Source organism: Colossoma macropomum, unplaced genomic scaffold (genome assembly GCF_904425465.1).
Source record: "Colossoma macropomum unplaced genomic scaffold, Colossoma_macropomum, whole genome shotgun sequence".
Taxonomy (NCBI): Eukaryota; Metazoa; Chordata; class Actinopteri; order Characiformes; family Serrasalmidae; genus Colossoma; species Colossoma macropomum.
The window spans coordinates 13,402,756-13,429,747 of NW_023494801.1; the positions used below are offsets into that span (position 1 = coordinate 13,402,756).

The 26,992-nt window shown below is 41.0% G+C and overlaps 1 protein-coding gene across 1 annotated transcript in view; it reads left to right on the forward strand.

Moving 5' to 3' along the window:
- The first annotated feature begins 5,360 nt into the window (after window positions 1–5,360).
- rapgefl1 (Rap guanine nucleotide exchange factor (GEF)-like 1) overlaps window positions 5,361–26,992 on the forward strand; it is a 44,200-nt gene continuing 22,568 nt past the window's right edge. Inside the window, exons 1-3 of the mRNA XM_036589327.1 lie at window positions 5,361–6,568; window positions 21,030–21,108; window positions 26,607–26,757. Coding sequence (XP_036445220.1) covers window positions 6,187–6,568; window positions 21,030–21,108; window positions 26,607–26,757 — 612 coding nt within the window. The 5' untranslated portion in view covers window positions 5,361–6,186. The remainder of the gene's footprint in view (window positions 6,569–21,029; window positions 21,109–26,606; window positions 26,758–26,992) is intronic.

Consider the following 26,992-nt stretch of genomic DNA (forward strand, 5'->3'; position numbering starts at 1 on the left):
CTGGGGCCAGCGTGTTACGCTCTTGAGGTCATTTGTCATCTGTGTCTGTGCGTGTGTTCATGTGTTTCTGTGTGCATGTGGAGTGGGTTCTCCTTAGCTGTACACACATCCTCAAGAGTCACATTCAATACAGGCAGAGATAAGGTTACGCAATTGCCAAGACAACTGCTCAATGATGTGTAAAGGCCTTTCTTCGCTGTTCTTTGCTCGCTTTCCTTTAGAAGGGGATTACAGAAAGATCTACACAAACACCCCCGCTTAAAATGGAAAAAATGAATCATGTTTGGTCATCACATGCAGTAGAAGAGGACCCAGATAAATGGGAATTGGAACTCTCCCTCTGTTATGACCCCACAGTTTGTTAGCAAACAAAAATTTTGAGCAATAGTTTAGTTTGACAGTGGACCTAAATAACATGACTGCTTTAGACACAGTCATAGGCCACCTTTGAAGAGCCTTCCTTATCCATGGTGCGATGAAACAAATACTCTTTTTGGTAAAGTTTTAAGAGTCAGATAAGTCTGTGAGTGAGTAGTAGATAGTAGAGATGTAAATGATTAACTGATTAACCACTAACCAACAAATAAACAATTGTCTTACCAATGTGATGAGTTAAAAAAAAAATCTTATTTTATTCCCAATATCTGGCAGTTACTGCTTGAATAGGTGGGCTTATCATTCAAGTTAAGGAATATTTTTAATTGTGTTCATGTGGGCACAAAAGGCAGTTGGTTCTGCTAGATGCACCTACTAAAAAATAAGCGTACAGCAAAAAAAGTGGTATTTGGGACATATTCAAGAGGACAAAGGAACTACACCTGTGCACCATATTGAGAGAAAACATTTGCAAATGATAAGAAAAGTATTTAATTTGTCCATGATCTCTGAGAGAAACTGTAATGCATAGCGGTGTGAGGAAAACACACATGGGTGCGCAAAACTATAGGGAAGGATATGGTGGATGACGATGGCTTTTGAGAGCTACTGATGTATGTTGAGCCAAACCATCAGATGTGCTCTAGTAGTTTTCTTAGCGTTAAGCATGTCCTCCTCCATCACCTGGCTGAAGGAGAACAAAAGCCCCTTATTTGGACAACTAAAACAACTAAAACATCCATGCTGCAAAAGAAGCATGAGACAAATTTAGTTTTTCAAAGATTGGAGAGCCAAAAAGGGAAAATAAGCATCAGTATATTTCCATTCAATTTACAAGTGGGCTGCTGGTACCATTGGTCATTTGCTGGAGTATGGGGGAATGCAAGGTTCTGTTAATATATTTTTTTCCCCAAAGCCAATGAATTGAATAGAATACAACTTTTAGATGACTAAAAGCAGTACATAATTTCAACCGAGAACACCACAACATTTTACTCTCTTGCATTTTATGCTCTAGAAGTAACCGTGAAGGTCAAGTGCAGTTCTCTAAAAGGAGACTTTCTTCTTAAAGTCACCAGTTGTAGAGTGAAATTAAGTCACATTTTCCAACTCAGAGACTGTCATATGATCTGAGGTTATTTGACATATGACGCTTGACCAAATCACTGACACATTTTTCTTCAGCACACACACACACAGAGTTCCTGAGTGTACTGGTCATGGTTTTCACACGACACAACTATCAGTAGTAACATAGAGACTGGCAGAAAAGTGATGCAAGTGCCATTCAGAGGAAAGATAGTTGCCACTTCAAAGTGTCTAATAAAATGGAAGCCATTAAAAGGAAAGAGACGTGGATCATGTGGTGAGAGTGAGAGCAAGTGTATGCGTCTTGTTCTGTCAGTGAGTGTGTTGAAAACACCACCACACCACTGTGTCTTAATTTAGCGCTGTGACCAGACGTCAACCGCAGGGTCGTGGTGCTATGCAACACCTTCCTGCATCATGGTTTCATTCTCAAGCATTATTTCCATGGTGACAGTGGAGGATTCTCAGAGAATAAGCCTAAATTTGTATTGTTACACTTCTCACTTCACCTGCTCTAGGCAAATTTCTAAAATCAGTCAAAGGACACTGTTTAATTCAAGTTCACGTTTAGATGTTGGCTTGTTGAGGTCAGCAGTATTTTCCTGGTATTGAAGTGTCCCATAGGTAAGAAGTAGATGTAATGGAATTCTTTTGAATTCTTTGATATGTTTGGTTTTAGGCAGTAATTCATTCTGATGTCCAGTTTTGTCAATACTATTTGGGTAGCCCTGGCCATTTTACAAGTAAATAACTTCAAAAGAATCTACTGATTCTAATTTTAAGTGGTTGATGTAAAATTTCATTGTGCTGAACACCCCCATAATGCGCTGGACCAACACCCTTTTCGGGGGTATCAGGATTGTTTTAGGTGTTTTTTTGCATCAGTCAAGACCTGAGGACTGCATGCCTGCTCCTATGCCAGCAACACTACCAGGTTTCACAGACAAAGTGCTGTTTTTAAATTCCATGCAGTTCCCTTTTACTCTAAATGTCCTATCAATATTTGGAATGGAACAGTTTGACTCAATTCTAGTCTCACAAGCCAAAGTATCATCTATCATCAGAGAGCCTGGTGCATTTCATCCTAACATGGCCAAAAACCATCTGCAGTGACAGGAGAGGGCCATTTGACTGACATTCAAATAAACAAACCACAGACCATGATGTGTAGAGGCAGGCAATTCTCAAAACAAGGCTACAACAAAAAGGTGTGATGCCATTTAGTTCACAAACTTTTTTCTAATTCAGTGACTGTAATACTTTAAATAAGGCACAGTCAATGGCTATTTTGTCAGACTGATAAAACCTGCTACACAGAAGTGTGTACACATGTCAGTGACGATAACCAGTCGATATGGATCTGACAAAATTCTGGTACTTGTGGCCAGTTTAGTGTGCAAAAGATAATAGGCGGTCTGTGTACATTTGTGGGCAGAGTGTCTGAAGCTGAGACTATTTTAATCCAAATGTCTTGCCAGCAATACATTCAGACCCTTTGGTGAAATCCCCTTTAACTCATCAATATCTATCGTGTGCATGTCCATGTTCAGAATAGCAAGATGCCACAGTACCTGATATTGTATCTTTCTGTGTGCTACTGTTTTTAGAAATACTGTTCATTCTGTGAGCCTAAACTAATTAGCTAAAATCAGTATCTTCACCCCCCTGCTACTGACATCTTTCATGTTGGATGATTAGTTCTGGATCACAAACAGCTCTCCAGCTCATCTCAGAGGTGTTCGATGGTGCTCCATCACTCCAGAGAATGCAGTTCCATTGCTCCATAGCCCAGTGCTGGGGAGCTATATATCCCTATAGCTCACACTCGGCATTGGGCATGGTGACCTTAGGCTTTTGTGTGGCCACTCCAGAGCGCCCCGTTCTGTTGAATTGTATATGCACAATTAAATGCCTGTGTCAGCAATGGGTGCACTTAAAGTACTTGAAATCACTGTTTAGAAGGAATGCCTGGTTATTGTTGGAAATGTAGTGTATGTCTATGGCATCATTTTACACATCTATAGAGACAGTTTCAGATCTGGTGAACATAGATGAAAATAATTCTACATCATTGCAAAGTTTTAAATTACAGCTGACAGTTTATATTTTAACCCACATAGTCACATAAATATAGTATGAAAACAATAAAAAACTACAAATATTGGAGAGCAATGTATTCAGAGAAATGCAACAAGACACATCACATGTGTCCTCCATGAGATGAATGTTAAATGAGAGGTTTTACTGCTTTTACTCTGTTTCTGAGGAAATGACAGGAGGCAAAAAGGCAACATAACACTAATTATCGACTTACTGCTTTTTGGCTTACATTTCTTAGGCAAATGAATGTTTAGCCTTGTTATGGGTCTACATCCAGTGACATATCTCGTAATTACTCATTTTAATCAATTTGTGACGTCAAGCATGAAGAGATCCAATTACTGTGCATACATATCCTGTTTGGTTATGTCTTCCATCTGGACCACTTGGCCATAATGACAGGTCTCGCAGAAAGTGGAACCAGTCTCATTAAACAAGGTTGGAAGAGAAAACTATTGATAATTTGGTGGAGTAACAACTCAAGAAAAAGTAGTAGTTAGGGCTGGGCAATGTGACTGTATATATCTTTATCATGATACTTTATGTCACAGTACAATACTTATAAACTGGATTTAGTACGAAATATTGAATTAACGTCATTGTGCTTACAGTTTTGGTGGTATTTTTTTTAAATGTAGCACTACTGGTTCTTTTTTCTCTGATCAGATGTCTGAAAAAATAAATATTGTAATATATTGTGTATCAGGAAAACATCTTGAAGTATCACAATATTATATTTTTGCCATATTGCCCATCTAGTAGTAGTAGTTGCTATTTTTTAACTTTAAAATCTTTGAGTTCCCTGTAGAACTGCAGGGGAACTTATTAGGATCTCTAGAATGTACAAGCATTTTTCTCTTTTTGGGATCCTGTTGGTCTGAAATAGACTGCTAAAGACTGAAAGTGAGAGAGGTATCATCAAGAGGCAAACAGTTAAGGTGGTGTCAACTACTAAACATAACTTCTTGTATAGTGTTCGCAAGTAACTACGCTAGTAAGCTTTTTTTGTTTCTCACAAATCCACACAGACAGACTATTGTATGCTAGTCCAACTTTTCAAAATAAGCAAAAAATACTGTATAGAGAAGGGCTGGCCAAAGGTTGCCTGTAAGGCTGTTTGATTTGGCCTGTGAAAAAGTAACTGTCACCCCACCCAATGAGAAATCAAACATACTTTTATACTTCATGTAACTTTTTGATTTATTTTTTTAATGAATTTTTAAGTATTTTAGTAACAAAATGTAGTGTAATGTTATAAGACGCCTTTTTGAAACCTACCTATCTTCTTCACTGATTTGTCTTTTTGGCCTTTGGCCTGCCACAAACATTGCACTTTGGCCCCCCACGACAAAAAGTTTGAGCACCCCTGGTGTAGAGCAAGGAAACACGTTGGGCATCTCAAGTCATCCATCTCTGGAAATTAGAGACAGCACCTGCCGTAGATTTATGGAAATTTAAATTTGCAACTTTATTTGCGTTTATCTAATCGCGCTCATGTGATCGCGTGCCTGCCCTGTCTTGGGGAAGTCTGTAATTGCTGCTGTCCAGCGGTTGTAGACCTACGGCACCGCCAATAGCTGCAGAGGAAGGCGGGGGGAGAAACGAGGAGGCAAATCCGCCCGTTTTCCGACAAGTCCCACCTGTTAGGTAAGGATTGGTTGGTCGTTCATATTCACAAGAAGGCCGACCCTGGCGCAGGACTTCAACAAAATCAGCCAATACCCGCGCAGGAGGCGGGGAATGTCGGAATACGGGCGGGGAAAAACAACGCTACCGAACCACCGTCGCGCTTCAGACACACACACTCACACACACCCCCGTTGGGTGTGTATCACTGTAGCCCATGTAGGCAGGAGAAAAGCTCTAGACTTCTCACGATCGAAGACAGCGTACCACGTTACAGGAGAGAGGTGGACGAAGAAAGGACGTCGCTGAATCGAGCAGATATGTATTTGTCCAGCCCATTTTAGCCTATTCTCTTTATTAAGGAGGCAGAGTCTCTGCCTCTAACGCCAGCGCGGTTGAGCATCTCTAACAGGCTGACTGCATCGAGGGCAGTGTAAAACGGCGCCGTGTTTATCTGGCCCTGCTGCTATCGCTTATCTCTTCCTAATTTACGTGATTCTGACTTTAACCGCGCTTTTAGCCTACCAGTGCTGATTAGCTAGCCGTCTGGAGCCGCGCTTGAGGGGGGCATGTGCTCTGTTCGTTTACTGCAACGGAAAGCTGTCTGTCTCTCTCACACGACCTGAACGACTGCAGAGGACGGCGAGACAGGGAGCGGCTGCGCTGGAGCACGTTTTTGGGGTTTTATGTTTTGGGGTCAGTAGCTAGCTGCTTGTGGACTCTGGTAGGCTACAAGACTGGAACCCTGTCAGTCCATTTGTAGGCGAGTAGCCTACCGAGACGGTTCATTCTTTAGCGGGGATATTCATATTTCACCGATGGCCGCGTTCTCTTGACACAACCGCGGCAGGGAGTGTAGAGCATATCCTTGTATTTTTGAGTTTTGTGCTAACTGAGGTAAAATGTAAACGCTCGAGATTTACAGAATCGTCAGAATTCGCAATTCAGCATTAATTAGGATCGACGCAAAGGCCTTATCGCTGTATCCCCACCAAAATGCCGGCTGGAATGAAGCCGCTGGAAAAGTTTCTGAAGAAGCAGACCAACGCACTCACTCGCGCCGGGGGCTTCGGGGACAAGGCGGTCGGCACCGGGGCGTCGCGGCGGCGGGCCAGTCTGTCTCGGGTGGTCCCGTTCTTCAGGGAGACCTCTCCCGAGGGCGGCCCGGCGCGGGACGTCTTCAGCCCAGAGACGGAGGAGGCACCGTGCTGGCCGTCCGCCGCCGCGGACATCAGGAGCCCCTCTCTGTCTAGCGACGAGCAGAGCTCCGAGGCGAGCCTGGACACCAGCTGGACGCCTCTGGCCGCGGACACGCCGGAGAACCTGGCGCTGGCGCTGCTGGACAGCGTGGCGGGCAAGCGGTACGGCAACTGCACTGGTAAGAGCCTGTGGTTTTTAAAGAAATAAATATACAGTCCCCTTTACTGCCTCTGTCAGATGCATTATCGTCACCAAACCGCAGCACCGTCGTGACTCCCCACTCATCCCGCTTATCTCGTGCGAGTGGGACGCTGAAGTGGAGGCGTTTGCGCTGCAGACATAACAATTCGCCTCTGCCCGTGTTATTTCCAGCTTATTGCGCGCTAAAAGAAATTCAAGCAGAGCACAACTGCAGCGCACAGTAATATCTGAAACAACGCCAACAGGCCAAGCTACCACACGAGTCCTGAAGTAGAAACTGCTCAGGGCGAAATTACTCCCCATTGCACCACTACAGTACACTACTCTTAAGGTTACATAATAACACGGGAGTTACTCAGCCATTACGGTAAGCTCGTTTTTTGCGAAGAAAGAAGCCAGTTATGGCAAATATGGGTTAAAGCCATGCTGATAGGCTGCCCTTGCAAGACAAAGGTAAAATGAGTAGTAATTAATTTAGCGAGGATCGGCCCAACGAATTTGAGAATTTGAATTGCCTGTGGTTCTACCTGAAGTGGCTTTGCACAGCGTGTCGTGTGTCGCCTCCTTATTTATTAATTCGAGAAACGAGGTCATGTTTCTCGCTTAGCAGCGAGAGTGTTAGTGGTAGAAAATGGCTGGTTATGATCATGTGAAATGTTTAAGGGCCATTTACTCTTATATCCAATATATTCAAGGGCTGCGGTGCGTGTAGTTGGCATCATGATGAGTTTAAGTTCACAGATGCCAATTTACTTGGAAGGATGACATAAAATGACTTTTATTACCAGCCTTTGGTGAGAAATGAGTGGAGAGAGAGATTCTGTTTCATTTTCAGCTGGGGCATTCCTGTCTGGAAGCTGTATTGTTTAGGCTGTGTATGTGGGCAAAGAAAATGATTTCCAAGGTGCTTTCCTTGTGGTTCTTCCTGTTACAACTGTCAGTCAGTGTTTCCCATAACCCACAGCATAGTTTGGAAGGGTGCACAGCACTTGTTTACTGTACCCAGACTAATGATTAACAAGGGCTTAATCACTTAAACACAGCGTCATCGTAAAGGCATGAACATCATGCACCTTGAGAACGCTCCCACTTGTAATGCTATCGATAATGATTTCTTCAGTATTCGTTGCTAGTAATAATTCTCTGTGGTGCAGCAGCGGCAGCCATTGCACATGTGCAGTGAAGTGTTATTGTGAAGTAACCATGGAAACTACAGGGCCCTGAGAAGTATGGCTTTGCATAAGGGCCAGTCTGTGGGAATGGTGCTGTATGTAAAATCAATAGACTGACAAGTCATTTCCTGTGGTCCAATGTATTATTGTCCTTACTTATAGAAGTTCTGCTGCTTCATTGATGAAGCAGATAGCATTTGCCTGGACAAAATTCTCCCTCCCATGAGTCCTATGACTGTCTAAATATGGCTCAAGCTTACTAGTCTTTAAGAGTCAAGGTTGTGTGCTTGTCGTAAAAAAAACATGATACCCAAGGAAATTATTACTTGTATAAAAAAAGTGCAGAAGGTAATGGGAAAAGAGACCAGGAGTACTTATAATGGTAAGCAGTCTTAAAAGGTTTGTCTCATCTGTTTCAGCAGCTGAAATATGTCGGCCAACAAACAACACCTCAATAAATTGTCAGCTGTAGATAGATCACATGTTGGAATTTTTCAATAAACACATTCTTTGGATGTCCCTGTACCCCTCAAAGCATGGCGTCTACATTTTTTTCAGGCCATGTTAAGATACATGTCTGGAATTTAACATTCTGGCTCTATCGCTCTCAGCATGCTAACCTTCTTTCCCTTGTCCATTTAGTACTAAAGAGATCTGGTGATGTGGGGTATAGCTGTCAGAGAAGGTCTCTGTCTGACACAAATGTAATAGTAATAAAAAAAAATACCAAAAAGTTTTTTTGATGCTCATTCAAGTAGCAAAGTGTGGTGCAAAATTGAGTCTGTTCATTTTAAATTCTATTACTGTTAGATATGAATTTGCTCTGGTATCCCCTTTAAGAGCTTTATCTGATCTATATCCAGAGTGATTTATAGACTTAATGTATTGTACACATTTGACGGTTGAGTTGAGAGCGTTTCCTGCCCAACCTGTTACTTGGAACATTATGGTGTCATTTGCAGCACGGTCTCTAATTCCAGAGGTCTGAGAACATTTGAAAAAACACTGCTAATCCTGGATTAGCTAACGATAGTCCCCCAGATTGACTGTCTCATCCAGACCTGTTGTCTGCAGCAGTGAGTCTTTGGATTATGGATTGGGGTGGTCTACTGATCCCAGGTCATGAGGCCAGTGTATCATCCTGCTAAACTCTTTAGACTGCTTTCCAATCAATACCACACAAAACATCTACTGATGAAGCGCCAACAAGTACCAAGTCGATCTACCTAAAAAAGGCCAATATCACCTTAGTGATACCAACTCTCACAACGGTGATACAAGTCAAAGCTCATCTTTAGTTTTGGAGCTCAGTCTCACATCTGCCAAGGCAAGTCCGGGACACATACTCTCAACTGAAACTCTCTATATCATTGCATGGTACGTTTCCGAGAGCAGACAGTGAGTGATGGGAGTGTAGGCAAAGGGATGAAATCAATGTTTTGCAGTTCCCTCAAAGTTGACTGGTTGATTGTTATGTAATTGTGCTTACCTCTGGAACTTCCAGTTGTTGTCCAAACGCACAACACATTTCACAAGCGTGTCAGGGCAGGATTTCAAAGGGCAACATTAGACAAGGTACAGACAACGGTTTGGCAAGCGGTTTCCCTTGATTTGGCTGTACAAGCCGGTTCTGCACAGGGAGATTCTCTTGTGTGAAAGAGGAGTGGTTTGTTCTTTCCACACTTCATGTGTAGGAGGGGGAGTGTTGTGGCTGAGGTGTAACCACCCAAAGCTGCCAACTTTAAGCATTAAGCATAAATTTGATAAGCAATCAAATTTACACAAGGCTCCCCTTACTCTCAATGTGATCAATCAGCCAAGATAAGTTTGCTTCTTTAGTTTTACACTGTAGCTACGGTGTCAGTGTGGCTAACAAGTAAGGGAAGCTTAGCACGCATTTTCCACAAACCTCGACAAGTTGATAAGTGTTCTCAATTAGGTATACTTACGTAGTTTTTAACACTGTATAACATACTGTGATTTATAAAAAGGACAAAAGTATGGACAAAATTTAAACTTAAAGGTTTCTTCCAATAAGCGCCTTACTTTTGTACCCAAACTAATTCTTTAAATGCGCTGTCTGGCTGTTGATTAGCTACATGACATTAGTTTGTTGTCGTAAAAGCCTATCTTTTCCTGTTTTCTTGGGTTTCTGGAAGGATCTAGATTGCTGCGTGTCATAATTACTGTTATCGTGTGAGTCACAGTCCACTCAAGGTGTTCGTGATGGACAAGCATGACATCAGGAAGCCATTTTGCCTTCTGCAACCACAGCTTACGCTGTTTATCTTCAGTGTTAGATCCTCTGCGACTCTGACAGCTGCAGTTAGTTGTGCACGCCCACCCGCTAGCATTCAGAAAATAGATTGGCTCTAACTACACTACCTGCTAAATTAGCTGTCCACTTACAAGCTACAAACTACTGCGTGCTCAACTTCGTTGTTGGAGTATGCTAATGAAGGACGCTAATCAGGTGGACTTAGGCTAAGAGTCACCTGTGCTTTTTGACAGTTGGCTGAGTCATCCGCCACTACACTAATCAAGCTAAACCATGTGGACCCTCTGTGGCCTGAAGCCTGGTTGAGTTAGCTTTACTGAGCCGTCCACACGCCGCCTTTCGTAAGGCAAAGCATTCTTTAGGCACATTTTCAAGGAGTCTTCAGCGAGCGAGAGAGAGAGAGACAGAGAGAGGGAGCTTAGCGGAGAGAGTGCGAGTAAAGAAAGAGATGGAGAGAAGGGGAGAGACACAAGTGCAACGTGAGAGAGTGGTGGCATGGGTCTGTGTGGGAGGAATGTTGCTTTTTTTTTCTGAAAAGAGCGAGGGATTAGGAAGAAATGGCTGCCCACTCACTGGCCTCCCTTTAGAGGGCTTTACATAACATCAGTATTTCTCTCTCTCTCTCTCTCTCTCTCTCTCTCTCTATCTGTCTCTCTTTCTCCCTCCCTCTTAATGGTTGTGCCCACTCGCTCTGTGCATAACCCACGCACCTGGGCCACTCTGTGCTGAAGAGATGGAATGGGGGGCCCCCAGGGCTACTGCTCTTGACCATGTGCAGGATGAATGTGTGTTGCCTTTAAGTGCATGAGTGTGTGTGTGTGTATTTGTGCATTCATGCTGCCATATTAATGCATGTTTGCATGTGTGTGTGTGTGTGGGGGGGGCATTTTCCATGCATTTTTCATGCTCTTTCATGCATGTTTGTGACTCTTATTCATTTTTCGACATGCCAAGTATTTGTGTGTATCAGTGGTTGAGTTTGTATGAAGGACTCTATATGTTCTGATGCCTACAGTGATATTTAAAAGCTTGAACAGCCTTGGTCAAATTACATTTTGTTAATTTTCTAAGAGAAAATAGGTCATTCAATACAGGAAACAAATTTAAACATTGAAATTATTCAGCAAAGTTTGGAGTGCAATTTCTCTATATTTTGCTTAATATTTTTTTTTTTAACATATTGGAAAAAAGAAAAAAAACTAAATAAATTAACATTTTGCACACAATATGTTCAATTGAGCAAATAAATTGTAATTATGCATTAAAGTGTGCAAAATAATCTGTTAAATTTTGTGTTCTCTATGGAGAATGTTAACTTTTTTATATTTACATCACTAATCATCTTAAATAAAGTGCTTCAAATAAAAATAGCTCATCATAGAAAAACATTGAACTGGCATTGGCTGATGATCAAGATTTCAGTATTGGTATTGGAAAGGAAAAAGTGGCATCTTGCCATCTCTACTCACCATTTTTAGATACACAGGGTGTTAATATGACAGTGACAGTGTACTGCAAGTTACATTGCAATATGAAGCAATATAATCACAACATTACCGTTTTGTCCAGATCATGCAACTCAGATGTGTGTGTGTTCAGTGCAAATGTTCCTGTGCACGGAAACACTTCTCTTTAGGCACAGCACCTGTTCACATGGCAACCAGCGCTCTCACTTGTAGGGAGGAGGAGGAAGAGGAGGAAGAGGGGACAGGAAGGAAGGGAAGGGAGGATGAGTGGAGAGTGAAGCGTAGTCTGCAGGGATGGGGCAGTCACTTTGGGTGTAGAGGGAACGCTGCTTTGATAAAGCAGTAAAGAGGGCAGCTCCAAAAGTGTGCCTCGCTCGCCCTAGCTTCCTCTAACTCTCTTTCACTCATGCACTCTCTTTTGCACGTATGTGCACATCAGGTTAAAATAACAGAAAGGAGGGCGCTTACAAAGCCTCTCGCACTCACACAGACACACATGCTCGCACATGCTCATTGTGCTAAAACAGCATTGCAGTAAGGGTGAGCATAATATGCCACGTGATGGTACTTTGAAGGGACAGCAACGGTTACTCTCTTTTTTTGCCACTCTGTTTGCCACATTTCGAATGCGCACACACACGTACAAACAGATGGCCCCAAGTTTCCCAATCTGTGGCTCAAAAGACAGCCCTAATAGCGGCCTATAGGCTCGAATGTGAGCGAGGGATGTGATTAGTGTGTAGTCATCACTGTGGCGAAGAAACAGTCCAATATGTGCAACCTGTGTCTCTGTGATCTGGGCTAAGTGCATAAGCATTTTGTTGATTTTTTTGACCTTCTTAAAATGCAGGCTTATTGTTCAGTGATTAATTTTACGACTAGAAATTGTTGAAATATGTAGAACATCTTTGTGAACTGATGCTGTTTAAAAGACAAACTTCTTATACTCTTTATTATACATAGTATTCAGACAATTGTTTATTTTAGTAATGAATATACTGCGTTGCATTTACCTTGTTTTGACAACATCATGTATTATTGTCATTAAGGTTAAGTTGGCAGTAATAACAGTAGTGCTTTTGGCCCAAAGAACTACAAGGAAAAATCATGAAGAAACCAGAAAAGGTTTTTCATGTCGAAATGGATGCATTCACTCTTCAGAAGCTCATCTAGAAGCCTTGAAGAACCATTTTTGTGTAGTATGTGCTACTACCTTCTACTACTAGCATGTTACTACTTTTAAACAAATAGCTTGTTTAAAAGTAGTAACATGCTACTAGTAGAAAGGTGATTGGCCAGCATGTTAGCAACACATGAGTCATAAGTAAAAAGTCTAATGTGCCGCATAAGTGTGTGGCTGGATGGTGCCATTTTACACTGGTGTAAAATATATTCTCCACCTTAGCTAGAATACAGACATGAAAAACTACACCTGAGCGAACATACTGCCCTGAGTTGCTGGAGAATACTTGGCATTAACTGGAATTGACTAGACATGTTATATAGAGTTATCTGATCCCTTCTTAGGTATTGATGAATAATGAATGATTCCACTGCTCTTAAGTGCCACAGCTTATATTTTTGATTGACGTTTTTTAAAAGGCTGTGGAACTTTTCCAAATATTTTTTGTCTGCAAGGCCAGACATTGATTTGCACATTATTCATATACAAATTTTCTTGCGTGGTGTAAGAATGGCTAGTCCAAAATTAGAAATTATGCAACATTAAGTGTTGATAATTCCAAAGACGTTTTTGCCTCACTTAGTTTTGATGTCGATTTTGAAGTATTGAGGCCGCTGTGACTGTCATCATTGGTAGGCTATGTTAGAGCCCACATCTTTCTTCACTTTCAGCTTGCGTCCTCAGGGGGACGTAAAGTGGAAAGTAGGACATGTGCTACATTAAGAAGTTTGCTTGTGTGTGTTGTGTAGCACTAGAGTACATTTGAAGCTGGTAGGTTCAGTTGATGCATCAAGCGGAAGTGATCTGATAAGGTTCAAGGTGATTTGGTTTTGTGTGTCATTCATGTAGGCTCTTTTTGTTGTTTTAAACGTTTCTTTTCATTGGTAAATATCTGCTATTTTTGCTTGCAGATGTTATGAGAAAGTGTTTGCTGTATTTTACTGCTGAATAATGGAAAAACTGAAAAGCCCAAAGCAAACTTTTTTAACCTCTGTGAGCGCAATCAATACTAACCTTGAGGCTCCAGTATCGCTGAGAGTTCAAAGTTCATGCCCAACGTAGGCAAACAAGTGTGTGAAAACAGACTTGTGGGCTGGTTTGCATGGGTGTTCCCTGCAGTGTATTTGTAACAATGCTGTCAGCCTGTATTACACTGAGGTATAACTCTATAGTATTTGTTCTTGTCTTATGTAATACCTGTGTTAGCTAGGTGCCAAGTCATTGCTCCCAGTGCTCCACACAGGAGGTTTGGAGTGATGTTCGTGATTGCTGCTGTGGGGAGGGTCTCCCCAGAGGCGGTCACAAACTGGGTTAGGCCAAAAATCGAGCTGCTGCTATATTAAGAAAGGAGCAGTGCCTTTTTAGCTTAAGGGTATTTTAGGATTTTTTTGACTTTCTTCATGCTGGCTGGATATTTACACACATTGCTTATCTGCAGGATCCTGCTGTATACCCACATTCCCAGGTCCAAGATGCATGTGCACTATTAGCCAAAAGTATGGAAGCAAGCAGTATTTTTAGATTTTGCAGTGAAGTCAATTTGCCAACAACCAGCTGAACGCAACATATGTTTACTGACCTTTTCTCTAAAATATCCCGTTACTCTGCACTGTTGTACTTTTACTGTGATCTTTTATAAGGGAAAAACTTTTATACTCTTTATATTCTTTAAGTTAAGAATATTTAGAAATTATCACTTCAGTACACACTAACACAGTGGCGTCAGTGTTGCTTTTCACCGTTATAAATGCTTTACTTTTCACATCTTTACATAATATGATTTGTTTTTCCTATATTGAACAAGTTGGCCGCTACTGTATTTGTTAGGCTTTGTGAAGCTGAAACTTACTCAGGAATCCTGTCATAGTTGAGTTTGCTTTGTGAGACAGGCCCCTGATTCAGTCAGTCAAGCCTTCAGAAGCATCTAAATGGGAGAATCAGATGGATGTGATTAGAGCTGCCATAAAACACTGCATGGGTCACTCTTAGGATCTGACAGTCACTGGGCCAAATATTTTTTTGTATTTGGTGCAAGTCAAGCAGGTTGCATTGCACATTTGCAGGCTGTTATTGTTTGCTATCCAGTGTCAACCAGAGGAGGATGGGTTCCCCTCTCAAGGTTTCTTCCTCTTGCTCTTAGGGAGTTTTTCCTTGCCACTGTCACCATTGGCTTTCTGTAAAGCTGCTTTGTGACAATGCCTGTTGTAAAAAGCGCTATATAAATAAACTTTGACTTGACTCTACAAGTGGCGGTATAATCTGTGTTTACATGTTTGGGGAGCTGGGTGTGTGTCGGAAGCAGAGATGGGGACTTGAGTCAGCGCTAGGGTCTTGCACAGTCATTACTGTAATGCTGTTCTCTCACAGCTTGCAGCGAGGTCAGGTTTGGTACAGCATCAAAAAACAAGCCTTTTATTATAAAAAAGAACTTCTGTCTGAGGAACAGAATTAATCACTTAATGTGCTTAAAGAGGCAAAACTACTTGAAATCGTTGGCTAGTATGTAGTTTGGACAGCAGGTTTGCTAGCTAACACACTATAGGTATTATAGCTGACATTGTCAGCCAATCTAGGTAAAGTTTTAGTAAGCTACTGATCACATTCCTTTAAAACTTATTAAAGTTTCAACCGGGTTAGTTATTGTGATAGCTATCTAGCTTACGTGCTGTGTAAACTGCAGAAGCTGTTTTGTCTCTTTCCTTTACTGCAGGTAACGCTTTAGTCCTGCACTTCAAACTGAAGGTTTTTCTATAATCTGTTTGACAGATTGAGGGGTTTAGTTCTACTTGAAGCTGATAACGAGACTAATCTTAAAAAAAAAACCTAAAAGACTTGAGACTAGTCTTGCATCCCAGAGACCTGTCTTGGACTTGGGCCTCAGAGACTCAAGACTCGAGTTGGACTTGCATGAATTGACTTGTGAGCATCTCTGGCTGGGGGAGCAGGGCATCTTCCAAACAAGAAAGATTTGGGAGAGGGCTTGAGATGGACCAGATAAGATGAACAAGAGCAGGCAGCTTTTGAGAATTTGCAGAGACCTCACAAGCACATTCCTCCTATCTCTATCTCTCTCTCACTCTCACTTACACTCTGCTTTACCGTCTCTGCATCTCACTGCCTCATGCCAAATGCTCCAACGCAAGTGAGGGAGAGATGCAGGGAAGAGAAACAGAGAAAGAAAGGAGAGTGTGCGTGGGTAGTGGGGGGTTCAGATGTGATAAGGCCTCCATGGTAACGGCCTGTCTATCACAATTTATATAATCCTGTCCTCCTCTGTTCAACGTGTCTGAAATCTCTCCCTGAAATCTCCATGTTGGCTAACCAACTGATCCTGATCTTAATTTACCATAAATGTGTGAGTGGGGGGTCTTTGTTTTCCGATTTTAAACAGGTGAACTCTCTGACCTCCAGTATGAGAGGAGGGTCAGATAGACATTGCTGGTGAAGCATGATAAAAACACCTTCACCCCCTACTCTGCCACCCACACATATATTTATGACATCACTTGGTGCACCTCTTCATAAGAAGAACACCTCTCGCCTTAGCCTTGAGGCTGTAAAATAGACTGGTATGTAGGAGGTTATGGTTTGAAGTGCATCAAGGCTGTGTTCTTGGTCTATTCCAAAGTTCATGAAGATGGCCTTCAGACGCTTTTCCCTTCCCTGTTCTATCTCCGGGTAGCTTGCTTGTGGTGCTGTGTGTTGGCCATGATTATTTGACCAGAAGAAAAAGAAGAAGTGTTGTTTTTTTCTACACTCTAAAAATCTGTTTTAGCCCTTCTGAATGTGGATTTCATGTGCTTTAAATGTCACAGCACATGTACATGCATACGTCTGCCTCCAAATGCACATACAGATGTGCACGCTAGGTGCTAGTTTTGGTTGTGTTTGCAGAATGGTGATATCTATGTGTGAAGTGAACAGTGGGGGGCTGGATTTGCACTTCTCTCTCGTTTCTGAAACCTAAAAAGATGGGCTTTGTGCCAAACTGGGCAAGAGATTCAGTGCACTTAAAGCTCCATTTTAATGTGAACTGGTGGGCAGAAGGAGAGAGATGGATGAAAGGCGGAGATGGAGAGTGCGGGGGCAGTAAAAAGGTTTTTCACAGAGAGGGAGGCAGAAAGGTTTCATTTCTTATGTCTTGGAGACTACTTCGTTCTAACCTTACATCGGAAGGTTCATTTTTATCATTCAATCAGAGATACTTGAGTTTGTCTTGAGAGACATATACAACTGCATTTAACTTTTTTTAAAGTAGAGACATGCTATTCAGTGTATACATTACTTTATTTTTTATTATTGTTTAAACTTTCAGTAGTAGAGTGGGAGCCCTCCATTAATATTAACGTCTGTGCTAGACCCCTTCATCAAGGATGTACTGATTTCTTTATAACCGAATTGTCTTGATTTTGGATGATTTTTTAGCTAATTTATAGTAGCCTTTTTTTATTAAGCTCAAAGATAACATTTTGTGGAACACACTACCACATTTGAGTATTTTTATTAGCCAAATTTGCAAGAAATAACATTATTTGGTCTGTTATATGTCAAACTGGCATTTACAGGTCTTAAATGAGAAAATCAGTTGCCTGTCAAATAAAATGATACATCAAAAGCAGGGGGCGACTTGCTATTTAGCAGCAGCAGCATTCAATTTAAGTTTAGGCCGGTAACAGAGTCCACATTTTTGGATAAATGAAAATGTGTGAAAAATAACCAACAGGTTTTCTTCTAGTAATTTTGAGACCGTACCTAGCACTGCAGTGGGCATGGGAGGAAACACAGTGAAAGCCTGATCTTTGTGGCAAAAATACAGTAAAAGTTCAAAAAGTAAAAGTTCAGTAAAAGTTAAAATCTGTTGTCTTGTTTAATTTGGCCACAAACCTGTAGTCTAGTAATAAAGACTTAATAATATTACGCAACTTTTTTGCTGTCCGAGGCCCCTTAGCTTGATGCCTTTTATTTTAAATTCTTTTTACCTGAGGCTGTTTGAAACGGCCTGTTTTTCTTTATGTACGACAGCTGAGAGATGATATTGCTTGTGTTTTTCCCGAGAACTGAAGCTGTTTTTTCTGATGTCTGAAGCCTGATGCTGTGGTCTGAGAATGTACATTGTATCATAGAGATGGCTTTTTGTAAAAGCATCATGTCTGCCTGCAGTGTGTTCAACCAGTGCAGCTCAAAAGTCACATTTCTCATCTGTGCTAGATACAATAAATGTGGTATTAATGTAAAATGTCAATTCACCTAAAGTCTTTAAACATTCAAATATGTTAATTTGTGGGAATCTTACTGTTTTCTTGTTGTTTGCATGAAATAAATCAATAAATCATTAATGTGTTTTTTGACAGGCCTAATTCCAATACAGGGTGAGTGCACTTACCTGGCTCACGTTATTAAATCGGACAAAATAAAACAATAAAATGGCCGATTGCCAGTTGAAGCAAAAATCTGCAGATTCCAGTCTAGGGATGCGCATTCCAAATAATTTTGATGTTCAATATCCTGTTAACTGTGAAAAAAGACCAGAATAAAAGGACCTTTTTGTGAAATATATGTAGGGTTTGAGCTGGAGGCTTACTCTTTTAGGTGGTATTACTTACTGGTGGTAAGAGAAAAACATTTGAAAATGTGTTTTAATTGACAAAAGCCAAGGGAAAACGTTTTGTTTGGATGAAAAGGATGCTACCTCTTCAGATGTGAGCTAAAACTGCAGCTAACTGGTACACTGCTGGATGCACAAGGACTTACACAAGAACTTGTCTCCTCAGTGGACAATGTGTCAACAGGTTAGTTTGTCAAAGAAATACATTTCCACTGTTTCTGGACATAGTTAACATCAGCTAGACTACTTATCCTATAGATAAAGCAGCGCTTTCTCTGCCTTCTCAGTCATGTCCTTAATACCGTGTCCTTGGCAGCGTTCACATTTAGTCACTTGTGTTTCGGATTGGTGATTACTCACAAACACAATTTATAGTTCTGTTAAAACGTAAAAGCATACGTTTCTATATTTTCTCTGTCTTCCTGTGCTGAGACGTATTACATACCTGTATACAGCTTTCAGTATTCGAACACAGGCACCTCGGATGGTTAACTGAGTACTTGAGTGCCTGTGCACATCCCTATTCCGATCTGCCGATCATGCACATCTTCCAGTTCCAATCACCCAGTGCACCCCTGCCTTCCACATTTTCTTAGCCAGCCTGAGTTTGGCTGGTAAGAAAGACCAGAAATGTCCCTGAAAGACACACACACTCATGTAGAGGTAGTTTTTGTACTGTGTGTTGAATAGGAGTTTGTATCTTGTATGTAATGTCATTAATATTGTAGTAGACTGTAACACTAGTGATAGGTTTAAATTAGGACTACAGGGAGTGTGTGGTTTCACACACACACACACACACACACAAACACACACACACAACTCTGAGGGACAAGAGACTATCAGAGGTGGTAATTAACCTCATTCGCTCCTCCTCACTCACTCTGTTCCTGTCATTCACACCCACTCTGTTTCTATTTTCTACTGACTTGGGAGAGAGTCCTTGTAACTTTGCATCCCATTTGCTTTTCTGTGGTGTGTACCACTTTGATTTGCTCTGTATCTCTCCCTCTCTCTTTCTTTAGTGTGTTCTTTCTTTCTTTTCTCTACTTCTTTCTTGCTTGTTTGCTCTCTCTCTCTCTCTCTCTTTCTCTCTCACACACACTTTCTCTCTCTCTCTGTCTCTCTCTCTCTCTCTCTCTCTCACACACTCTCTCTCTTGCTCTCGCTTTCTCTGTCTCTGTCACCCCGCAGCCACTTAAGGCAACGTTGCCTTGGCAACCATGGGAAATTTGCAGCTGCGAAGATGTGGACAGGGCCCCAGCTGACACGCCCTCCGTGGCACACACACACACACATTTACAGTATGCTTGGGTACCCAGATATACAAGCATACACAAAATAGGAATGTGAAAAACAGGACTCGTTCACTTTACGCTGAGATGAATTTGAATGTTGAGTACTTTTGTATTCAGTCTTCCAGGAAAAAAATGTAGAATGCACAGGTTCATTCTTTTCCCCTTGCTTACTGAATCCGTGTGTTTAGCCCCCTTTTACGGAGCTCTTAATCCTTTTGTCTCTTTTATTCCTGGGTTTAACTGTTCACTGGTGTCCTTTCACCTGCACAGCTGAAGCCTTTTGACGTCAAAAGAAAAAAGGCAAGCCTGGACCAGTCAGGAACGTCTGATGCTCTTCTGTCCTTCTCCCCACTACACCTACAGCGAGTGCTGATCTGGGGTCAGCTTTGACGCTTTATGTTGACAAGAACTGTGTTGTATTTCCGTTTAGCACGGATTTGGGATCTGGCTGGTTACTCAATGTCAGACTAAACCTGACACAAACAAAAACTGCAAAAGACAAACCATACAGACAAAAAAAGAGCCAAGACGTGACGCCCAGTAGCACAGTACGAGTAGTCATCTTTAATTTTAGCAAGGTATTGCGTGTTTGTTTTGCTGCTCTAACATTTATGAGAAGTCACTTAATTAGTGGAATGTATTCACTGACTGATTATGAACTGGCAATTTTAATGAGTGCCTAGCATGATTTAGTCTGATGTGGGGTCACTGGGGCTGGATGTTTTCTGTTTTAGTTGAATGTTGACTGTCTAATGGTGCATTGCTCTGTGGGTAATAGACTCGAGCTCATTCCATCCTAGTCATTTTCATGAGCGCTTTGTTTTTTGCATACTCTGTGAAGGGGTCTGCTCTCCTGACCTACTTTTTCAGGAGCTGATGTGTTCATTTTTAGGCTGCCTTTTTGGTTCTTTATAAGTGTCAGAGTCGTATTCTTTTTTTATTAATGATTAATATGCTATAGATCCCTCTAACCCAGATGCATAGGCATAAGCTTGACCTCTCAGCAACAGTGAAAAATATTCTTTGATGAACTAGATCTTTCTTTAGGCACACTGTAAAATGTGTGACAGCTTAAAAGCCTTTTTTTATTTTGTAGAGGACCAGTGATAGTTACAAAGGTAAATATGAATACTTTAATTAATATATGTGAGCTTGCTGGGGCTGGTTAAAATATGGGAATGCTTGAGATTCAAAAACAAAACATGACAGTTGGTGAACACCAACTACATTTCATGGAGAGATGTTTGGGTTCGTGACCGGTCTGGCAAGTCCAGTGTGCATATGATGATTAATAATGCCTTTAAGAACTTTGCTGTAGGCTTACAACTTCTGTTTTCACCTGCAAGTCCTTAACTTCTCAGGCATGCTATATTGCACTGGCATTTTTTTCACATGTACTGAGATTACTAATTCTCTCTCTCTTTTTCCCTCTGCAGAAATTCTCCTGGATGACTTCATGTTGACACACCCTATCTTCCTGGCATCCGACAAGTTTCAGCAGGTTCTACTTCAGCAGTATCCTTCATGCAGTGCCAAACATCAACCATGTTTCTGGCACACTTAGCAACCAGGTTGTGTAACCGTGGAAATACCCACAGAAAACCTCTGTATGTTTGTTAGTTGAGGAGCATTTTGGTGATTGGCTAGCAGCAACAGGTTTGGTTTATTTGTGTTGTTGCATGTAGAGTTACATTATTATGGCCAGCATTTTCAATTTTAGTGGTGGGTGTTATAATATTTGAAAAAAAAGGCTTTGGCTCAGAATTATCTAAACATTTAGGGAACAGCGTCTAAAGCAGCAGTTGTGAATCTTCAAAACACTGGCTAGAAAAACACAGGCTTTTCAGCCAAAAATGGAGCCAACACCCATTCCAATAGCAGAACAGCTTTTTTGTGCTCTTAGTCTATGTAGTCTCCTCCCGAAGTGTTCGTCTACCCCTGGCAGGCTGCGTTTTAAATATCACTTCTTTGTGTGAGCACAGAGGCTGGGTATATATGACAGTTCCCAAAATTCTGATGACAACGCTCCATTGTTGGGTGTGTTTCGTTAACCCTTACAAGTCTAGTGTTATGTCCTGTCATTTTGCTTTTTAAATGTAATTACATTATTACATAAATAATTACAGTTAATTGCATTACATTTTCACTAGGCTTGTGAGATTGTGTACAATACACTGTCGTCTGATTGCAGCCTATAGCCATTGGTGGTTAACGAAAGTTTTGGGGGGGTCTTTTTCCGCGGCTTTTTTCTTCAATAACCCGTTTCACCAAGACATGGGTAGTTTTTTGTATGGTTTAATTTTTCTGCTATAGACTTAATAAATTACATGTATACAGCCAGTATAAATTGCTTCTTTTTTAAAAATAAATGGCTAAAGCTTACTGTAAAGCCTTTATTGTACAATACCATTATTGTAGCTTTCCTTTATTGTTATTGTAACCTTTAATTAGTTTTAGGCGATTAATAACCATACTGAGCTTTCGCTGTAACCACAATGTCAAAATCAAAAGCACAGCTTTATCTGTTGTTTACCATATGCAAACATGTCCACGGTCAAAAAGGCCACACAGCGGACATGAACTACACATGAAAAGAAAACACACTACAAGTAATATAAGATTCAGGGCAAATATGATTACTTCAGTGCATTTTAAAGCTTTGGACAGCATGTTTTCTCACTTTTAATTTGTTCAACTCGATTGTCTTGATTGTCTAGATTGCCAGTTATAGATGGCGGTTCAGGATACTACTGCTGAAGCCTAATTTATTCTTATTTACATTCTGTATTGATAGGCTAGAGTCTGTACTTCACTTATTTTTTAATTCCGTTTCGATTTGAAAAATGGCAAAAAAGTCATTTTTTTCCACAAAACAAACCTGTATGCACAACAGTCAAACTTTTTATCAAACTCAAGTTGTAATCTCGTCTTCTACTTACAAAGACAAACATGACACAGACTGAAAGTTTAGAGTCTGCACCTTCTCCGTTTGTTTCAGTGAGCTACATAAGGGATCTAATTAAATGTGGAAGGAGAGGTTTAAAGGCGTTTGCGCCATGGGGGACCTAGGAGGGTTAACTTTTGGGGTTTGTTTGTGTGCATGAACAGAGGACACCCCTTAGTAATGTACTCAGTGCCCCCGCTCTCTCTGCATGACCTACATTCTCAGTGTGAGGGGTCTCAACAGTGAAGCCTCAGTGTAAGCTACAGTGTGTCTGGGGGCTCGTCTGCTCTCACAGCACAAAGCTGTGCCTGGGGAGGCCTGCATGCCTCGCTGCTCCTAATGCGGCGTGTCTGCACCCCGTCTTTTCACAGTACCCTCAGTGTGAGTGCGTATGCATGCATGCGTGTGTGTGTGTGTGTGTGTGTGTAAGGGAGGGGGTAATGTTTGTGCTGCAATCATGACTTCAGAGAGAGGGGTGTAAAAATGCATCTGAAGGTGCATGATAGATTATAATCTATTATGATATTTTAATAGTATTCAAGTATGCACTTTTTTGGCCAAAATTAAATTAAATTTAATTTAGAAACATGTATATACATTGTATTTACATTGTACTTAAATCCCTTCAGATATTGTTTTGAAAGAGGAATTGTTTAGTAAAAACTTTAATAAGGCGTTAATAAGAAGAACGTTTTGGTGACAGTGGTGGTCCCCCCGGGTGTGCTGGTCCACCTCCTCGACATCATCTTATCTAGGTTATTTTGTTAGGTACTCTTTAGCTGCTGCAGTAATAGCCTCATTGTAATGGCATTATTTACTATTTAACACCTTTTTTTTAATCATGGATATTGTCTGTACTTAAAGAACACTATGAAAAGAAACCACGTTTCATTACACGTTTCAAGTACAGTATGTGAAATATTGAATAAAACTCATTGCACCCAAGCTTTTAAATGTGGCATTGTGCATTGTGTCCACGTGTCAAAATATTGTGATGCATATTGTGTATCGTGAAAATATATTTAAGTATCATGATATGAAATTTTTGCTATATCACCCACCTCTAGACCCATTACTTTATAAATAGTTCCTTGAGTCACTTTTGTGTATGTAGTGTATTTTTATAGATAATATTGAATCATCCAAAAATAATCAAACTGAATTGATGCCTTAAATAATTGCCTGAAGATTAGTGTGGTCAGAGATTTACACCACTAATCAGTAAGCTTCCGTGAGTGCCATCATTGCGTTCACTGAAAAAAAAGTAATGCATTGAATTTACTTGACAGTTATTGCTCAAAATAAGTAAACTGCATGACCAAATTGTGTTGATGTCATATATTCAGATATTCATGTGAAAGTGATGTACACAACTGGATCAAGGAAATTCAGTGCATTACTTTGTGGTGTGTCTCCCATCTCTTTTCTCTCTCGCTCCTTTTCTGTCCCTCTTATCTCACCTCGTCCACGCCTCTCTCCAGGTCGGTGGCTGCTGGCCCTAATCCAGCACTAATCAGATCCTTTTGTTGTGAGAACACGTCTGCTTCCTGCTGCGGCCGAAGACAAAGGGAAAACCCCTCGGCCCACTTTCCTCCAGCCACCTCTGATTGGATTAGATATATAAAAAAGAACCCCTCTCTTTTACTTAGCACTGATGGCTCTGTCAGCTCAACACACACACACACACACACATACATTCTCTCTCTCTCTCTCTCTCTCTCTCTCTCTCTCTCTCTTCTACAGTGAATGACTGAGAGATCAAAGCCCATAGGCTCAGTGCTCTGTAACAGTGAGCTGGCTTGCTCCAGACTTTCGTGGAGGCCGAGGCTGGCAGTAAACATGGCTAGCCCCAGCACTATTGCAGCGCAGCAACTGCCCGTTGGCTCGGGCTCATGTTTGGATTCTAACACAGAAGTTACAGCGGCCGTGAATATAGAGTTACTAGATGTGGAATGTCATCAAAGGCAGCTCGTGCATGTGCACTGGCTGGCCATTTAGAACAAGAATAGTGCTTTTAAATGCGGACGGGGTGTTAGGGAGGGATTCTTTAAATAGATCTGAAGAGCAGAGCTGGAGAGAAACAGGACTTGTAAACTTCAGCCTTGCCTCAATTTACTTCCCTGTTGCATGAATATTGAGAAAACATAGATTGTATGTGTATCTACGTGGCAGTAGACATATGTGAATCTAGGGATCAGTGTAATGTGCTCTACCTGGACACTTATTGTTTTGGTCTATTGGTCTTCCTCCCAAATTTCAGTTATTTTACCCTTATTTCTTTGGCTTTTGTGAAAGCCTGTGCAAGGTTTGTTATTGCTTAGTTATGGCCATTTTTATTGTTTGGCCCTTTTGTAAACCTCTCAATTTTAAATTGTCAAAATAAGGTGTAAATCACCGGATTACAGATATAATCAATAGTAACTGTCCTAGAACATTGTAACCGCTTGACCTTGGAAAAGTTTGTGTGAAAGCCTTTGGGGAAATACAGTAGGAATGTATGGTTTGCTGTTTAAAACATTTCATCTGTTGAGCAATGAGTCCTGCACAGTTCCATAGCAAAGCTCAGTTAATAACAAACTACACAAGAGGAGGGAATGAGTGTGTGTGTGTGTATGAGCGTGTTTGTGTGTGGACGTGCTGGGTGTGTTCCTTTGGCTTCACCACTTCTTAGAGGTTGTAATTATGTTGGCTGACTGGCCACATGTTACTGTTTGTGTTTTTCCATCTTTGCATCTGTGTTAGGTGATCAGAAACCAGCTGGATCCTGTTTGTGAGTGACTGTGCCCATGTGAGTGTGTATGTGTTGGCAAACACATACAAATTTGAGATTCAGGTACCTACAGGCACATGCTGATCGCTGTGTTCTGTCTATTCTTACATGTACATCCTCTAATCAGATGCTTCAAGCTGGTCCTGCGTATTTTCATGTTTTGCCTGCTCTAACACACCTGATCCCATTAAACAGCTAATTAACCCTTAGAAGTGGAGAATTATCACTGTTTATTAGACATGCATTAATCAAGAATGTTTATTCTAATGACCTTTTTTTTACAGCCAAAATGGACGATGGACGATTTTTTGTCTGTTTTTTTTAACCTGAAGTTCACACTGTGTGGGCTAAATGAACAGTGCAGTACTTTCTGTTAGCCAAAGTTGCAAAATAAATATATTATTTGCTCTTTAATGGGGCACACTGGCATTTTAAATTCTTAAATGAAACATTAGTTGTCTATTTAAATAACAGTCAAATAAAGTGCTGCATCAAATGCAAGAGGCAACTGGAAATTTAGCACAATGAGTCATGCATAATTATGCTATGACATTTTGGTTTAGGTGTAGCAGCATTCCAGTACAGTGCAAGTCCACGTTCCCTTAAGTGATTTACATCAAAAAACTGCAACACATGGTAAAACAAGACTGTGTGCATGAAAATTACTTTTCATCAAATTCAAATCACAGTAAAATGTTTTCTACTTGCAGACCAATGTGGTATAAATGAATGAATGAATGAATGCCTTAAATCCGCATTTTCAACCAAATTTCTTTGCTTACTTAAATGAGATATGAGCGAGAAATAATTAGGGATTAGGGATAGTATGGGATTTGTGGGCTGATGCCAATATCTTAATAATATTTTATGCGCATATCTGCCGATGCCGACACATAAAATGTAAAAATTAGGACTACTCTGTGTGGAATAGCATTACAGATTAATGTTGGATTGATTTCTATAGGTTTACAAATGCAGTAAAATGAATAAAATGCATATATATTTAGCATATGAGCTCAACATCACCTAATCATTTTGCTCTTCTGGCACAACAAATACTTCAGCAAGTATTGATTTAAAATATTGGTCAAATCTAAATTTATGCAGTACAGAGATCATTCTAATGCCATTGTGCATCTCTAAAAATAATTAATATCAAAAGGAAGATGCAGGTTTTATGTGGTATAGAGTATGAAATCCTAAAATGTTAATCACTGGGTGAGTTTATATTCATATACAGTGCGAAATAGCACAGGTTATGCTGTACTCGAGTGTTGTGTTCCTTGACACTGCACTCAGATTTGGTACGGAGGGCAGGCAGGGCGAAGGCTGGCCCAGCTGGGATGGAGTGGAGAGGAAGCAGGCCGTGCTGAGTGTGGCCTTCCGCTACCTGGACACATACAGAGAACTGCTCCAGGAGGAGGGGGACAGGTCCAACAGCTTCCCCAAGGTACATGCACAAACACACATCCAACAGAAGAGCATTCTAGAGGTTTCAAGTGTTGATGCTGGCGGGAGTCTATTAGGGTTGCTATGGTAACGGAACTGACTAAGCAGTACCTATCTTAGGCAGTAATTGTTTTGGCCAGCATTTCCCAGTCTACCTCTCCTCCAGCAAACATATAGATTGCATTCTTTTCTGTGCAGGTAATCCACACCCATTAAAGTAATCTTCAGTAATCTTT